Source organism: Parasteatoda tepidariorum, chromosome 8 (genome assembly GCF_982258835.1).
Source record: "Parasteatoda tepidariorum strain Cologne lab strain chromosome 8, Ptep-v5.0, whole genome shotgun sequence".
Taxonomy (NCBI): domain Eukaryota; kingdom Metazoa; phylum Arthropoda; class Arachnida; order Araneae; family Theridiidae; genus Parasteatoda; species Parasteatoda tepidariorum.
Window position 1 is genome coordinate 41,056,761 of NC_141762.1, and position 18,932 is coordinate 41,075,692.

General features: G+C 26.7%; 1 protein-coding gene across 1 annotated transcript; it reads right to left on the minus strand.

The window, feature by feature from the left end:
- Nucleotides 1–1,396: 1,396 nt before the first annotated feature.
- LOC107455821 (ubiquitin-associated domain-containing protein 2) lies at nucleotides 1,397–18,864 on the minus strand. Its single transcript, XM_016073533.5, has 10 exons — nucleotides 18,603–18,864; nucleotides 16,807–16,937; nucleotides 14,552–14,671; nucleotides 14,340–14,443; nucleotides 12,420–12,540; nucleotides 10,264–10,311; nucleotides 9,819–10,061; nucleotides 6,770–6,941; nucleotides 3,454–3,521; nucleotides 1,397–1,603 (listed from the first exon to the last, which is right to left on the minus strand). The coding sequence occupies exons 1-10, from the start codon at nucleotides 18,640–18,642 to the stop codon at nucleotides 1,493–1,495; spliced, it is 1,158 nt and encodes a 385-aa protein (XP_015929019.2). The 5' UTR covers nucleotides 18,643–18,864; the 3' UTR covers nucleotides 1,397–1,492.
- Nucleotides 18,865–18,932: the final 68 nt, after the last annotated feature.

An 18,932-nucleotide genomic window follows, 5' to 3' on the forward strand; every position in this document is an offset into this window, starting at 1 on the left:
TCAAAAAATTTCACAGCTCTAATTTGAATGAAAAGATCAAGGAAAATAATGATTGAGTTAAAAACCAAATTTAAAAAAAAGTAGCCATAAAATTTATAGTAAAAATGGAATTTATCATGCTTTAAAGTTTAATTAGAATATATCCTTGGCCTAAATCAAGAAAATCTAATGTCAATAACTTTAATCAATAAAAAATAGACTAGAATAGAATGGAATGGCTTCCATTAAACCACCATGTTTTAAGCACAAAGATACTCACATTTTTTTTTAACAAATGTTTTTAGATTTTTTCCAATTATGAAATTTAAATTTTGATAATGGTCGTTAATACTACAGCCATGTGAGTAAATCAACATTAATGCTTAAAAAAACAATCATTATATTTCATAAGTGCTTCAACATATTTAAATTACACATAACCCTTTGAAATAAGAAAAAAATATTTACAATATATGGAGAACACCACAGTGAAAATTAAAATAAAAAATAACTTTGCATATTTTGATGGTCTTTGTCTCAAAAGTAAAAATAATAACTCATATTAATAAGAAAGGCAGGTCACGTTTTACATTGACGTCAGTATGGCTGAAATAAGTTTACATAAACTTTAACTGGCATTTTCTCAAAGCAGTGTTTTATAATTTTTATACTTGCAGCCACAGTAACTCAATTTTCATTGTATTCACTAGATGGTTTCATAGCATATACATAAATAATATAACTGCCATTACACATAGAAATTTTCAAAATTGTATAAAAATAGTTTTCAGACTGAATAATTGTTAAACTCTGACTTTCAAAGTATTTTTTGTTCATAATAACCTCCAATTGTTTTAAATATGTAAGTAAAAAAATAGTAAAAATAAATCCTATCTGCAACATAAATTAAAAGATAATAATCGGTAAAATTATGTTTCTGTTTTCAGATACATTTTCTTGCTTTAACTACCAGAAGAGAATTAAATTTTAAATATTTTATTTTATTGACTATTTCAAATTTAGTTTTAAAAAAATATAAGAAGCTATATGTTTTGATTTAATATGACATCCTTAAATTCATGAAGAAAAACACACTCTTTTTTTTTAGGCTATCACTATGGTGTTCTCCTTTAAATAAAATTTTGCAATTAACTGAAAGCCCTTGATATAAAAACTCAAAACAAAATTCAAAAAAAGAATGAGGAGTTTAAGGGTTAAAAGAATAAACTCTCTAGCTGAAATAAATTTAAAACATCACTCTTTTAAAACAGCAGTGGAATATACTTCATCAGGCAGAATAAATCCATTTCCAGCTCAAAACTGAAGAAATCTCAGAGCTTTAAGAGTTTTTTGTCCTAAAGAGTGGTTATTATAACATATCACTAATTATAAAGTATCCAGAACTAAACTGTACAAGTTATCTTGTTTTTGGTTTATTTAAAAAGTAACTCGCTTCAGTTTATCTAGCTCAAGTTCAATTCAATTATTTACAGAATTACAAGAATCATGTTTCTCAGCTTTCATTCAGAAGAATCACAGTCGCCATGTTTAAGTCATTGTTTGATAATTGGAGGGCACGGATAACATTCTCCCTTTCAAATCCCATCTCCACAAGAGTTTTCACCTATAAAACAGTAAATTAGCATAGTTCATAGTAATAATAGTAATAATCATAGTAATATAATAGTTCATAGTAAATTAGCATAGTTCAAAAATATACTAATGTTATTACATAGTAAACTACAGTTTTTTATATTATTACAAGAGAAAGAAAGCAAAGAGGGGAAAAAATTGCTCATTTTTGAAAATTATTCATAATTACTTTTTATAAATATTCATTCATGTTTATTGCACATTGAATATATCAGAGTTCCCAGTCAATTTCAAAAATAAAACTCATTGACTTTTCCAGGAAGAAATCAACAAATTCTGCACAAGAGCTTCACTAAGCACAGCCATATTTCATCAGAAATATTGCTAGTGAGATAGAGAATTAAAAGAATTTCAAATCTAAGTGTTAATGAATGTCACGACATAGCTGTGAGCTGGAATATAACATTTCATTTTAAAGAAATCAATATAAAGCAATCGTCAACATACATAATTAGATTTCTTCCAGAATAAAATGACTAACGGCTATTTGCCACAATTCCATTGTGGTAATCTTACACACTCCTATAAATTAAATCTAACATCTTATTTTCTGCAATTTAAGTAAGTCAATTCATGCCCAAACTAAAGAATCAGTTCTCAATTAAAACTCCTTAAATGATCCATGAAACTAATATTAAAATTGACCCACATTGGCTGTCAGCAGTAAAGACTTTAATGAAAAGCCTTACAAGGAATAAAAATAATTATTATATGCCTTGATGATTCTGATATATTCGAAAAAACCCAATACAGTTGAACCTTGTTAATGCGAAATTGGAGGAACTATCATAATTATTTAACATTAACTGAATTTAATCTTATCTGATACATCAGAAAAACAATTTATTACCTACTAACAATACACATTATGTACTAATTAGACGTTGATGTATGTAAACAATACAATTAATTGTGTACCATACAAAATAAGCTTAAAAATTTTTACTAAATTTTTAACTATTTTATTAAAAATAACGAATGAAAGATATAATGTACATACCAACAATTTATGCATTTTATTTCGAGCTGAAATAGTCTTTATATGATTTTTCAATCATTTTAATCAGATACTTATTATCTATGCTTACATCTACATTTCCAATTTCCATTTATGTTATAATAATAATAAGCTTGAAAATTTTAGTTAAGCCTGCAAAATACAATACAGTAGGGAACCGATTATCCGTAACGATCGGGACCTTCGCTATTCCGGATAACTGATTTTTCCGGTTTTCTGAATCGCTACAAAAAGCCGTTTCTTTATTGTTAAACCCAACTAAAAAAAAATATATTTGGAAATAATCTTAAAAAGAAGAAAAAACGATGAAGTAATTCATTAATGATTATTTCCAAAATCATGGTAAGGTAAGCATCTTTCAAAAAAGAAAGAAAAATCCTAAAATCTTAAGAAAAAAATTTTTTTTAAAAAATGGCGGAAAATTTATCGAATTTCGTTCCGGTTTTTTGGTTTTCCGGTTTTTTGATTTCCAGATAACGGGTTCTGTACTGTACTAATTGAAAGTTGACTCATTGGACCCAACAAGTGTTTCATGTAAAGCAATATTTTATGTTAAGCAATTTTGAGTTAATAAGGTTCCATTGTGTGTGTGCGCATAAATATATTCTCTTAATAAAAGTATTACCTATTATGTATCAGCTATTATGTATTACCTATCATGTATATAAACCTTAATATAATTTTTGTTCAATTATAACAAGAAGAAAACCAATCTACTACGATTATTAAATTATAAAAGAAGCATCATAATATCAGGTACTTTTGAAATAAGCAAATCTAGAATAAGTATCAAATATATTTACCTGATCTTCTTGCACAGGACTAGAAGCATCTATATGATTCTGGTTTATACCATTAGCCATTTCAGTATCTATAAAAGATATAAATCTTTAATTGTGGAGAAACATTGAATTAAACAAATTAACATGTAGGGAGTTCTTCATTAACCAACCTTAATATGTATTTTAGTAAAAGTAAAAGAATTCAAATCATTTGGTTGCCTACTAATATTTGAGGGAAGTAAGAAATGCCATTAAAATATGATCAAGCACTGCATAGAAAAGCAATTCTCTTATTAAGGCTTAAAACATCAAAAACAGTTTGATTGTCTAATTAGTATTTTGTAATCATCTTTCAACTACTTCTTGTTTCCTTCAACAACAAAAATATATATATATATATATATATATATATATATATATATATATAAAAACAGGTTTTGACTTTTCTAGTTCTGCCTATTCACCAATGGTTCTTAAGATTATGAGAGCATTTTTGTTTTTTCCTGGACTGAATATTAATTTTTGACCCTTCGTGTGCATGATATTTCTGACAAAAAGTCTAAAAATATATAAATAAAGAATTGCCTTAAGAACATGTTGGAAACATATTTGAAATTATACATTAGAAATATGTAAAATAAAAAATTTCCACCACAATAAAAACCTGTTTAAAAAAAGTGAAATACATGTTTAAGAAAAAGAAAAAAACAGAATAATTATAAAAACTGCGAGTTCTTCTGAAAATAAAGATTTTAACATTACGAAAAAACACAAAAACAGTTTCAAAATTAGAAAATCAAAAATTTAGATATTTCTGTGTATAATGGAATTTAAGATTCTTCTAAGTGTATAATGGAATTAAGAGGAATTTAAGATAAGAATGGGATTAAGATTCTTAAGATTCCGTCTTGCAAATTGATAAACCAGAAAATAACAAATTACAGAAAACTAAATTTAAAATTTTAATTATATTAAATTCTAACTGCAGTGAAATTTCATAAACACAAAAATTTTATATAAATCCATGCTCAGAGTTCTTTTTTTTCTTTCCTTTTCTCGAGGTGAAATAAAAAACAAAATAATGGAAAGATGGCAACTATGTTATATGACACATAAGCAGCTTTCTTCGTTTATAGAACTACATCATACGCAAGCTTAGAGAGCAATTCAATGCATTTATTCATTTATCATGTAATTTGTAATGGAGCTTTGAAAAACATTTTATAACACAATTCAGAATTATGTGATTATGTTATTTTTTTTCACTGGTTAAAAGCATTATTACAGATAGGATTTTAAAACTAAACAAGCCGGATTTAATGAATGATTTACTTAGTTATACACCATATTTCTTGTATAAGAATATGTTTTACAAATAAATAAGACAGTTTTATGCAACTACAAAAAATTATATTTCTTTATTTATAAAACTGCCATCTTATTTACTATTTGTTACATTTGTCCTTTACCAATTTTGTTTCAATGTAAGTATAGTTGCATATTTTTATAAATAGAACTAAAAATCTAATGCACGAAATATTCCTTTAACAATTGTTTTTCAATATTAGTATAGTTGCATATTTTTATAAATAGAACTAAAAATCTAATGCACGAAATATTCCTTTAACAATTGTGTTTCAATATAAGTATAGTTGCATATTTTTATAAATAGAACTAAAAATCTAATGCACAAAATATTTATTTATCAATTTTCTTCAACTACTTGATATAAATTTAAAATGTAACACCTTCATGTAACTAAATGCAAATGTTTATAATTTTTTAAAAAAGATGGTAAAATATAATAAATTTTCTTTATAAAATAAATCCTATACTCTTCAGTACGACCCCTCATTACACAACTCTTCGATTTTAATGACTCATGTTTGATAATCCATAGATACAATGTTATTTAAATGTCCGAACTAATCTATTCATTAGAATATAGGAACTAAAACTTTATTATTTGACTTAAAAAAATTCAAAAAAGTCATTTAAACCATTATTTATAAGTTATTATTTTTCTGATGTTAGTACACAATAATTGTAAAACTCCTAGAATCTTTTACCAGCAAAACAAGACAACAACAACGCCAGTGCATGACCCCGCTCCAATGCACAGCATAAGGCATATATCAAGTCATAGCCAAAGAGACAAGTTACAAACAATTTTTTTTTCACTGGCCCTTTGCCAGACATCTAACTACTACTCCTGACACTAACTATACCTTGAATAAAACCCATAAAACAAACTAATGCTTGAAACCTCATGAAAAAAAAACTATTGCTTGAAATCTTAGAAAAAAAATGACTTGAAGCCTATAAAAAATTATATTACTTGAAACCTTATGCGAAAAATACTACTATTACTTAAAACATTATACAAAAAAATACTACTTTTACTTGAAACCATATAATATGTACAGTTACTTGGAAATAATTAAAATAATAATTGTCACTATATCACATAATCAAAATTTGAGCTCTGAAGGGGTAGGTAAACATTGAGGCACAAGGATGTGTAGTAGCTTTCTTTCAAATGCAATAAATTTATCAATCACACTTGTTTGAAAATTGTATTCACTATTTATTTAAAATGTCAGTTCCCTTGTGCAATTGAGTTAAAACATGCATGGTCTTCATAGTAATCTTGTAATAGTAATTTCTAGTAATACTTCATAGTAATCTTCATAGTAATTTATCAAAATTAGCAATCCTGATCTAGCATATTAATTTTAATGCATTTTTCAGCAATAAAATATTATTTTAACAGGTACTTTTATGTGTCTATTAATATAAAAAAAAGTTGCATTGTTATAAATTTTTCTATTAGTTACTAAATTCTTATTAAAACAAAGCAGTGCTTTATGAAAATTGGTCAAATATTTTTTTAGCTATAAGTTAAAGTTCAGCTTTTTTGTGCCCTCACTGTATAATGACTTCACATTTTAACATCCATTTCCTCCCAAACAACGAGGGTTGTTATATCAAGCATCAACTGTACATTATTTTAAATTTAAGTATAATCATTATTTAATTTAATAAGCAATTGTGCAGAGCCTTTTTAACCTCTGGAACCCTTTCTCAGCTTTTCCAAAACTTTAAGCTGCAGGCTTTCCTGCATATGTGAAACTGGTCCCCCTCCCTTATATTAATGCATGGTAAAGAAATTTCAGTAGAGTTATACTTGAAGGGTTAATTAGCAAAATCAGCCATATCCAAAATCAGTAAAAATAGATAGTTTGTGCAGGTTTTAAAAATAATTAAATATATGTTAATTATTGTTAAAGGTTACATAGGTGTAAAGGGATAATCATTTAATGAAAAAACAGTTTACCAGCTGGATCATCTTCATCAGGCTGTGAATTTCTTCTGAGTAAAGAAGTGGGATTAAATGCGTTATTCCATATATTCTGGTTATGAAAACTACCAAATAAACCTCCTTCATTGTTAGGAGGTACCAGTCGTTCAGCATAACCCTGAGCCATTTGCTGTCTATTATGGGGGCGCTAGAAAAAAAATTATGAATACATCAACAAAGAAAACATGTTAAATTTCTTTCATAAAAACTAAGTTTAATTATAATAATCCTGAGCAATCAAAATTTAACTTTACAAATTCACAAAATTTAACTTAAATAAACTGATTAGCAACTACATTTTTAAAAACACTGAGAGCGGAAGAGGAAAATTATGTATTTTAAATAAAATTTAAAAGGTAAAACAATCTATATATATATTTCTCTTACACGGCGTCAAAAAAAAGCCTCATTACAACTCCCCGAATGGCAACGCTGGAAAATCAACCAATGATTGCCGCTAAAAATGTCACATGCCAAATCTAGATGAGGTGGCTCAACATATAGCGCTTTTAAAAATGGAAACTGAAATAACCAGAGAGAGCATTCTCACCGAATGTGATCTCTTCCGAAATTCACCCTATCAGCTGCGGCAATCTCATACTATTAAGCTAGACAGAAGTGAGTAGTCTTTGTCGATAGATCTCTATTTTAATATTTTGTCGAAAGCGCTTTTTTTCACGAATTTATATATTACGAATTTATTTGACGATTTTTTATTTATATCACTAATTTGTTTTATTATTGTTATTAGTTATTCATTGAATTCAAATTTATTTTAATGATTCAGAATTTACTAAAAAGATGTAATTTTTTTTTTAAAAAAAAAGTTGTTATATGGATTTGAATGATTGTCTTGAATTCTCAGAATTTTGTGCATTTGCAATGTACCAAAGTTAGTATCGAGCGAAGCGAGCTTGGTTTGCAAAACAAACCATATAAGATTGCATAGCAATTTCTGGGGGTTGGTGAGCGTTAGCGAACAGGGGGCGCAGCCCACTAGTCCACATTATTTTCTTTTATCAAAAATTGCAAATAAAATAGTTAGAACACGTGAACATGACAAATTTTTCAGTGGAAAAATACTAGGTATTTCTTTTTATGAAAAAAAAAGAATTAAAAAAAAAAACTTTGAACTATAATAGATATTTTGGTTTTTAACTGCATTTAATTTAAAATTCTCTTAATCATTACCACTTTAAAGTAAGGTTTTGGTCACTTTATTTGAATTCATAACATAATTTAATGCTAAATAAAATATGGTTATAACAAAAAACAACTACTATACGTATGTATTCATTTTAAATCTATTTAGAATTTAAAGATAAATTTCCAAACATTTTTCTTTAAAAAGTTGTTTTCACCTATGCGGCTGGATTTAGTGTTTCAAGTCATATACACCCGCAGCAATACAACAAGTTAGCTACTTTCCAGAAAAAATTTAAAAACTGCTAGATAAAGATTGAAGGAGCAAAATGTTTTAACTGATTTCAATTGTCGGAAAATATTTATATATTAAATATCCGTGTAACAACTGAATTAATAAAACTAAAGTAAATTAAAGCAAATAAAACTAATGATACATTTTTAAATTTTTCAGAGTGTGATCATATTGTTCAGTTAGAATTACTACACATAGAACTTTTACCTTTTAATCAAATTTAAAAGAATAAAAAATTACAATCTATATTACATAAAACGCTAATAGGTATGTATCAATAAAACCGATGATATTTCTTTCCTCGCGTTGGCAACAGTTTTCATTTTTAATTGATAGGCTTCGGCGCGCAAGAGCATGTAGTGAGCATCATATGGCTAATCTATCTATCCATATTATATAAAACGCTAATACGTACGTATGTATCAATAAAACCGATGATATTTTTGTTCTCGCGTTGGCAACAGTTTTCATTTTTAATTGATTGGCTTCGGCGCGCAAGAGCACGTAGTGAGCATCATATGGCTAATCCATGTTACATAAAACGCTAATACGTTTTAATTGATAGGCTTCGGCGCGCAAGAGCACGTAGTGAGAATCATCTATCTATCTATATTATATAAAACGCTAATACGTATGTATCAATAAAACGGATGATATTTATTTTCTCGCGTTGGCAACAGATTTCATTTTTAACTGATAGGCTTCGGCGCGCAAGAGCACGAAGTGAGCATCATATGGCTGATCTATATTATATAAAACGCTAATATGTTTTAATTTATAGGCTTCGGCGCGCAAGAGAACGTAGTGAGCATATCATATGTCTAATCGGTTGAATTCTCACCAAATTATCAAAAAAATTCTCACAAAATTATCTTCATCGAAGCCAATACTTTACATCCGGCTTTCAGTACTATTTCATATTGTTTTACAACACATGGTTTTAGTCCTTTGGTGGGAAAAACTTTAAAACAAAACTTACAACAGTTACTTTTCTCAACAACTGAAATTTAAATTAGTGTGATTAAGAAAAATATGCGAACTGTTTGCAATTTCAAATTAATATTGAAATGCACAGGTTTAGAATTTTCTACAGTTAAAAGTTTTCGGAACGTATCCAATGAGCGAGCAAAGCGAGCATCGGATTGTGAAGCAAACCGAAATGAACTGCAAAAGCAGTTCCGGGGGTTGGCGAGCGCCAGCGAGCAGGGGGCGAAGCCTCATAGTTAATAAAAAAACAGCCAAACTTGACCCAAAAAAAATGGGATTTCTTTGAAAAACTAGCAGGGGTATGCTGTTCCCCTGTGTACTCCTTTAAAACACCACAATGGGAAACAAGAAATCTTGATAATTCTTCACTCTTTAAGCATTGAAAAAAGAAAAGAATTAATGAATTCCCCATAATAAGGACAAATGTTTATTTGCCTTCCCATTGATGTCATTTAAACATCAATGGGAATTCCCATTGATGATTGTGCTATCTAAACTTTTTTACAAATTAATTTTAAACAAAAACATAATAGTAAATACATTCTAATGCAAAAATGGTTACTAAATAAAGGACAATTAAAAGCTATAGAAATAAATTACCCCTGTATTGCCCCTATCTCGAGTTTCCCGAGCTCTGGAAAGCAATAATTGCTGTTCCATCATCTCCAACTGTTGTTGCCTTTGAATTTCTAAAGTGGCACCCATTGGAACTGAATTATCAGATGGTGGTGAGGAATCAAGTATCCAACCAAGGCATACACTAAAAAACTTTGCTATAAATTTTGGAACTTTGATAACATCTACAACATGCAGGAAATTATTCCTACAGATGACTCCAGCAAGCTAAAAGATTGAAATGTGTTAATGAGGCAATTAATTTTAAAAAAATTAAATTTAAGAGTATATATTACCTAATTTATAAAAAAAAAGTTAATACTGGATAATCTAATTTACTCACAATTTAATAGACTAATTTATTTCTTTATTAAATATAACAAATAAAAATTTTCAATGTTTAAGAAACAGAACATAATCTTAAACTTACTAAGGAACAAAAACCGGAAATCATGGATTCTTTATTACTACTCATTATCTGAAATGAAATGAAAAGAGCTATGATGTTATTTACTTCTCTAATAATGACATACTTTATAAACACATACATAGAAATAGTTACAATAAGAATGAAACTGTTTTATAGAATTTAACAACCAATTTTAGTGTGGAAAAGATTGAAGTAAAAATAGAAATGAGTTATAACAATATATTCCAACTCAAAAAGATTATTTAAAAAAAAGAAGAAGAAAATTGAAATTGACAAAATATGCATGATATGTAAATCACAATAACAAATATTGAAGTTGCAGTGCATAAAAATAAAATATTTAATAATTTGGGAAATATAAAATATGCTTAATTTTAGCTTTAATATGCTTAATTTAGTAATTAAGGATTAAAAAAAGTTATACTGAACCCAACACTAATATCATTACAAAAGAGAGAGCATTGTACCCAGAATTAATCTTAATTTTTTTTTTCAATGTAAAAAGTAATAATTTAAAAACTTCAAACTTTTGCGGGTAATGCAATATACAGTTTTCTATTAATGTAATTTTATGAACAATTTCTATCATGCTCTTCAGAAAAAAATTATTTTTTAAAGTAAAAAAAAAATGGTCCAAGTTACAAAAGGTCTTGTACTTTGGAACACTAGATGTTACTCCTTGGATGACACTAATTAATTAATAACACTTTTTTTTTCTAAACATATTTGTATGTTTGTTTAATAATAATATTCAAGTAATTAAAGTAGCCTGCATAAGCTAAAATAAATCACATTAATCATAAAGGTAATACTAAATAATATTTTATTAAAATATTTCAAGCTTTTCTAAGCATGAAGATTTTTTCCATGATGTGATCGGTTATGTAAACCGGATATTTGTCTTTACTTGACATGTACTCAGATATTTCAAGTAAATTTTAACACAATCCTTATCATTATACTCCACATTAACAATACCACTATACTTCTTTTTGTATAATAAAGATAAATCTAATAATAAAACTTTTTTTTTTACTGTTATCAGAGTTCATACCAGTATGACAATACTAATTAACAAATATAAAGATTACATACACGAATGACAAATTCGTCGCTTTAAAAATTTGAGCATCCCATCATAAATAATGTAATAAAAAAATAGGATTTTAAAAATCTTGAGGAAACCTGTAGCGATACTATAAATAAAACGATAAACAAAGTCACAAGAATTAATGATAAATTGTTGGATACATCAAAAAGTGATGAGTCAAATATAGATGGACATAACTGTCAAAATAGCAATGACAAGATCAAGTAAATTAACAATAGGCACGTCGCAAATGAAGCTACCCAAAGCAATATATACAACAACAAAAAAATCGAGGTTTTAAAAGTCATGTGGAAACCTGTAGCGTTATTGCCAGAAAACTATCAAGAACCATCTGACTTTGAAATGAAATTGTCATAAATCAAGTGAGTCAAATTAATTTCTTATTAAAAATTTTACAATTGAAATAAACTACTTGGAAATCCATAGCAATAACTGCTGAAAGAAGATGGAATCGATATGACGTAAGCTTGTCAAAAAAATTAGTACTTAAATGTGCACTTATCATGCGCCATTTTAAGGAGAAGAAATAGGATTTTTAAGAGCTACTTGATCTTGAAAATGAAACATTGAGCAGTTCTTTGTATAAATAAGTTCAATAATTAGTATACATCCTAAAATATACATTTAAGTTGTCTGCTTGTAAAACTAAATATTTTTATACAGAACCACAAAATAAAAACTTGTTTTTTTTTTTTTTAGCTTCTAATTACTAAACACATCTTTAAATTACCAAATACATTCAAACGCCTAAATCACCAATTAGGAGATTCTACAAATTTTATAATATTGAAAATTCAGAATACCTTTAACATTTTAGACAAAATACCAGGTTTACATTTTACTAGCTTTATTCTATGGAGACCAGGTTAGTGAGAAATGAATTTGCCTACTAGATATTCTTTCTGTTATTGGAATAGCAAAAGTGAAATTCATGTTTTCTAATAATATCAGAAAAATTTGTGAATTCAAAGCTTGCCTAAATGAAAATAGGACTATGAACATAAAATTTACTTATGCAGATCATTAAATATAAAACTTAATTTACCTGAAGTCCCACTAAGTAAGTTAAAGTTTTTCCAGTAACTGGAATGCCCAGTATATAAGTTTGAGCAACTCGAGGAATGTCCATAAAATAATTAGCAAATAAAGGAAATATTAAACTGTACCTAAAAAAGGAAACAATTAATGCAACTTTTACATATTACAGTAAAATATAACAACAAATAGAAAAGAAATAATACTAAATAATTTTTCACGTTACAAAAAAAAAATAAATTTACACAAATAAATTTACAAATTTTTTTTTTTAATTGAATGAAGATTCTAAGTTACATTTTAAACAGAAATTTGGACTTTTGGTAGGAAAAGGTCTTACTTTTACAAAACTGACTTATTTCATTTCTCAAGTCTCTAAATTTTGCAAATCTCAGTAAATGAAAGTAGTAAATGTATTTAAGGATTTTTACTGCCTTTTGTCAGCATGTAAACTTTAAAGATAATTACTCAAATTCAGAATAGAACACTCCTTCAGTTAGTATATCTTAAACTATAGATTGTAATTTTAAAATTATTAACTATATTTCTAACTTAAATAAATTGAACTGTGCGAGTTGTTCATTTTAATAAACTGAATATAATGTTGCATATATACCAGGAACCTATGACCTGCAAGCTAAAATTGTCACCTGAACTGTCTGAAATACTAATAAAAGTATGGAAAAAATATTGAAATATGAAACAAAAGTAATATACAAAATCTTTTGAAGACTGTACTTTGTACTGCAAGTTACTGATTTATTTCGGTTCTTTCTGATAGTTCCAGTTTGTAACCATTTAATTTTGAAAGTTCTGTTAATGGCGCTGGCTCAGTGTTAACAGTAAAAGTTAATTTATTATGAATTTTTACAAATAAATGGGTGAGATTCCTTATTTGGAAAATAAACAATAAAGCATATGATTTTAAGATTATAATTCCGTTAATCTGATACTACATCAGGAAAAGTAACAAATTTCATTTCCTAACTAAATAATAGTAAAAGATAACTTTTGAGGTAAATGAAATTTTGTTTCTTCCCTTTTTTAAATTTTTATTTGTCATTTGTTTGCTTTTTAATCATCCAACTATGAGTAGAATAATTAAGATAATAAGAGAAAATATATTTATTAGATTTACATCATCTTTATTACATGAAAAATTTAGTTATGCAAGTGTATTTCAGATAATGTAGTTTTAACTACAATCTAAATATATCTTGAATTTTTACGATTACAGACTTAAGTTATTTTTGGCTCTCAATATAACGTTCCTTATTTTTGTGGTTCGTTAACCAAAACTGGTTATGCATTTATGGTATATACAAACAAAATTAAAAGCACATTGATTTTAATGTCAACAAATTTAATTGTATTTTTTTAAAAATGTAATAAAAATATAATTTAATACATTTCAGAGACAGCCGACCAGACAGTGTAGGGGCCAAGGGACTAGAATTGCATCAGAGTGGTTCTGGGTTCGAATGTACTTTCATTCTCTATACTATCCGTCCTTACTGTGGGAGCAACATTGGCTCACGATGTTTGATTTTTAAATCACACACATGCAGATAGTAGTGAGGTATTTTTAAACCACTCTAATGCAGATCACGATGTGTTATTTTCAAATCAAGTAAATACAAATTGTGATGTGAGATTTTCAAATCGCCTGACATGATTAAGGGCTCCAATACCTCAAATCCATGAAGAACTGGTAGTCCAATGGTTTTTTAGCATTTATCACTGAAAATCATGACTTTCCATGACAATTTTTGATCAAGGTTGAAATTATTGAATTTCAATGACTTTCCAGGTGCCCTGATACTCAGTATACAATAATAGCTCAGTGTCTTAACAACTGTGCAATTAAAAACAATAAATCATTTTTTTTCTTAAATAATTAGATTTAAAGAGGAAATATATTGCAACTTACGGTCCTGTAGGGAGATAAGTAATTTGTGCATCAAACTTATTAAGAAAAAATACAAATATTAATTCAAGAAGAGTTGATACTGTACAAGCAGCCATCAAGTATGACTAAAATAAAATATAAAATAGATATATATATATATAATCATTAAAAAAAATTCAATAGTAGGAAAATGAAATTAACAATCTTTAAAGGACTAGAAATAATAAACTCACTGAAAATTTATGGGAACCATATCTCCGTTCAAATATTCTGAAATAATAAATAAGCAAACATCCACATACTAAATCTTTAGTTTCAAGAAATGTTAGTTTAGATGAAACAACTCTCCAAATCTGAAAGAGAAAATTTATTAAGTGTTTTCATATCACTGAAAAAGTTTATGTAAAGTAAGCAAATTTGATAATGTAATAAAAATATTTATTAGTTAAATTACGTTTTTTAAGTTGAAGGTGTTTTGGGTAACATTAGAAAATATACTTGAAATTTTAAATACTTTTTAAAGTCTTATTACTTCTGTCTAATGTGGAAAGCATTTTAAGATAAATTTCACATTCTATGCACTCATTTTTGTAGAACATTTTTACAGTATTTATTATTAAACTGATAAGAAAAGGATATTTACTTGAAGCTTATATCACGAAACTGTAGTATCAATTTTGTAATTTAAAATATCACAACAGAAAAGATATTAACAAAATTTAGATAATAAAGCAAAGTCACTTTCTTTTTAATTTATCAAAATTGAACTTTTTATTGTGCATTAGATATGAATAAAAAATATACAGTAACATTCCCTCTTCATAAACATAAAAAAATGAAAGTACATAAAAAATTAGAACCAATCTTAGAAACACTACTGCTTAAGACTTTCTGTTTTAAAATAAACTATCATATTGGTGTTGGCTACAAACAAAATATTAGTTTAGTTTCATCCTAAAAAAACACATAATGTTTCATTTCAGAAATTGCTTTTTACAGTGAATTAAATTTAATTGTGTGATCTTTTAATGCATAATCTTTACTTTCTAAAGATGAGACTTTGAAAATAATAGTTAAAAAAAAATTAGGTAAATAAAAAAAATTGCATGTTCATAAAAAGACAGGAAAAAAAAGTCCAAAACTAAAAATCAATAAAAAAAACATTAACATTATAAATTAGTGGTGTCATTGCTTCCTAGCAACAAATATTACATGATTTTTCCCCTAACACTTTAAAACTTGCAGATAGATTTAAAACATTCCAGCTATTTAAAAGCATCAAGTTTATCAATTTTATTAAGGGGGACTAAGCAATCATAGAAAACCATATCCTTTAATCATTCGTATTATCTAAAAAGCAATATTCTATTTATTGGTCATTGAGTATTGTCATTTCTATTATAGTCATTTCTATTTATTGGTTACAATATACAGCAAGAAAGAGATGAGGATTCATTTGAAGATAATATCAACTAAAGAAGTAATAATAATTTACAAGAAAGTGACAAAAAAATGTGAACACTACTGCAGGTTAGCCCATTCTGAAATTCACTCTCTTCTTCACTATGTTGCATTCAACAGCATTATTCTCTCTCTCTATATATATATATATATATATATATATATATAAGTTAAAAATATAAAGGAAAAGACGTAAAGATTTTTTTTTAAAAGATAATTAAATTTTTTTTAAATTTTTGTTAATATTTTTTCTTTTTATTTAAAAAAATTTTACAGCTTTCTTCATGTTTTTGCTACACTTTTAACTTGTTTTATGAGTTCTATATACTTGCAGTTTATGCGCAGTAAATAGCACTTATTTTTCTTCGTTATTCCCTCTCTTTTTATTATCATTTTCCCCTTTATTGTGTTTTACATATAGATATATTAAGAAAACATTGTCGTGCATTCAAAGTACAAATGATAAGTTCTTTTTCATTTCTTTACCCAACATAACATATTATACTACATAATTAAAAATATGTAGAGTATACGATAACTCAGTTGAAGAATTTTTAATATTGAGAAAAATACATAATATTAATTATGCAGGAATCTTCCAATAGGAACTTAAACTTAAATATTTAAAGCCAATTTACAATCCAAAAAAAATTAAAATGTTTCTTTTCATAAAATTTATAAAAATATTTTTCTTTCAATATCTGAATGATTGTACTAACAGAATAATAATAAATTCACCAAATGGTTAAAGAGAAAAATTACATAACATAAGCAATGTAAAATTATTGTTTAAAAATGAGCAACAAATAGGCTAAAAATATTAACTCATTTCATGGAATTATAGCCCGTTTTGCCTATAACACTAAAATACATTAGTTGAGAACTGTTACAAAAAACTATAATTAATATAAATGGTGAAATTTTTTTTCGTTGTGATAAATCATAAAAAACAGTTTGTAGTAATAACTCATTTTTAATAACAGTGAAAATTTTAGAATTTTTGTAAAATAATAAATAAGATATTTACCTCATATTTATGAAAAATGTTATGAATATTGTACACTACATATTGTTTGATGTGAGCAAGAAGAGGCACATTCAGGGCACAAGAAGTTAAAAACATACAACCTAGAATTCCTTTAGATACAGGAGCTTTATCTAAAGTATTGTAAAGCAAAAAATTTTAAAATAAATAAGCAATAAATCACAATTCAAGATTTTTAAAATTTCTATAAGAATTATAAGAAAAATTTCAATTCTTGAAAGTGGGTTGTTCTTTGTTTGTTACCAAAATTTATGTAGAATGATTCAGATAAAAATAAATTGAACATCTAATTTTCTTAGAAAATTTAAGAAATAATAAAATAACCATTGGAATATAATAAAATTAAATTAATTAGAAGAATATTTTAGTACCAATTTGCGAATACCATAAACCCTAAAGCAACAAAAAACTTTTGTATTTGTAACTAAAAATTATTTTTAAAAAAGTAATTTTTAATTTTCCTAGAGGCAGCTACAAATTATAGCTGTTAAGATAGTCCCCTTTACATTGTTTTTCCTTTGTTTAGCTTTTGTGAACCACTGCCTGGTTGTAGCGAAATCTTATGCAATTTTTCTTAGTACAGGTACGAAAATCTTCTGTTAGTAAAAATTTAATGACAGCATTTTTTATATAAATTAATTAATGTATTCAACCCAATGGGGATATCATGAACTGAATGATATCATGAATTTTGGTATCATGAACTGTCGGACAATTATAAACATTAAGGCACCAAATAGATTTTAAACTTGCAAATTTCAAAAAAAAAAAAAAAATGTTTTGGGGTTCGCTTGGAGGTGACTATGTTATACTTTTCAATTTGGTCCCCTTCTTCCTACCATTTTATACCCAAAGTCGTCAAGACATGGCAATTATTTTGGCGTAGATCATGAAACACAAATATTTCCAAGCAGATTAACCCTTACCGTGGTCTATTCATAACTAATTATAGTTAAAGCAAGTCCATTCATAATAGTATTATAAAGCACTTGAGATACTTTTCAGTAAGCCGGATGCTAAGAAATTCAACTAATTTGTTATTTTGTTTAATTTCCTGTGAACGTCTACTTTGTTTAATGTTAAAATAATAATAGTAATAACAAAATAATAAAAAAGTTAGCAATTTACATTTTTCATTGATTTTTCCCTGGTCAACTACAAAGTACAGCATTTTATTATGGTTGTAGTTTGATTCTTAAATACGATTGAGCAAAAGCGATAAATCAATCATTTATTTGAGTTTCGTTTATCATTTTCAAAATTTATTGAGGAAACAAAATGAAAGAAGAAATTTGACATTTTAACACAGATACAATATATATAAGATAAAATATATAAGAATTATAAATGATTTCATTTCAAACAAAAAATAAACTGAACATTTAACACAACGATCAGCAAAGAACAATGAAAAAAAATTTTAACATTTCGTAAGTTAGAACTTCGTTGACTGAAAAACATTTCGCAAGTTAGAACTTAATTGATTGAAAAAAATTTCAAGTCACTTCGATAAGAAAAAGGGAAAGCAATTCTACATATGTATTTTTTTTTCAATGTTTGATTTACAGTTGCATTACATTCATAAATAAAGTATTTATCACTGATAAAAATTATTTTTTCTCTTATAAAATTCCATATCAAACAGTTCATACTTCCTAACATGATTTTTATAAAAATACGCATTTTAATTATACGAACAAAGAACTACAACGATAAAGAACTACTTTATTCAAACAATTAATTTATTAAACATTAATATTTCATGCACATATACTTACAAAACCCAGTGGAGCTGTTTTGAGATAATATTGCAGCCATCTCGTTACGTCAAGCACTTGTTTTCAATTTGAATAATTAGAAAATATGAGACTAAATGAGTTCTACGAAACTTGATCAAACACTCTTGACAAAATACAGACGTGTTACTAATAAGTTCATACTCATTGTAAAGAATAACAATCACATAAGGAAACCATACAAAACTGCAAAATTTGAGCTAAAAAATTTATAAACACGAACCACAAACAAAACAATCAGAATAAGCTGCCATCATGCTTACTTTTATGAAACATAGATGGCGGTGTAATATTTTATATATTTAGAAAATT

What these genes read in the sequence shown, in the direction of transcription:
- LOC107455821 (XM_016073533.5), bottom strand. Translation starts at nt 18,642, where the DNA reads ATGGCTGCAATATTATCTCAAAACAGCTCCACTGGGTTTT. An exon ending in ATGGTTCCCATAAATTTTCA is followed by an intron (nt 14,444 to 14,551) that starts GTGAGTTTATTA and finishes ATTTTATTTTAG; the next exon opens with TCATACTTGATGGCTGCTTG. An exon ending in GAGATAGGGGCAATACAGGG is followed by an intron (nt 6,942 to 9,818) that starts GTAATTTATTTC and finishes TTTTTTTTCTAG; the next exon opens with CGCCCCCATAATAGACAGCA.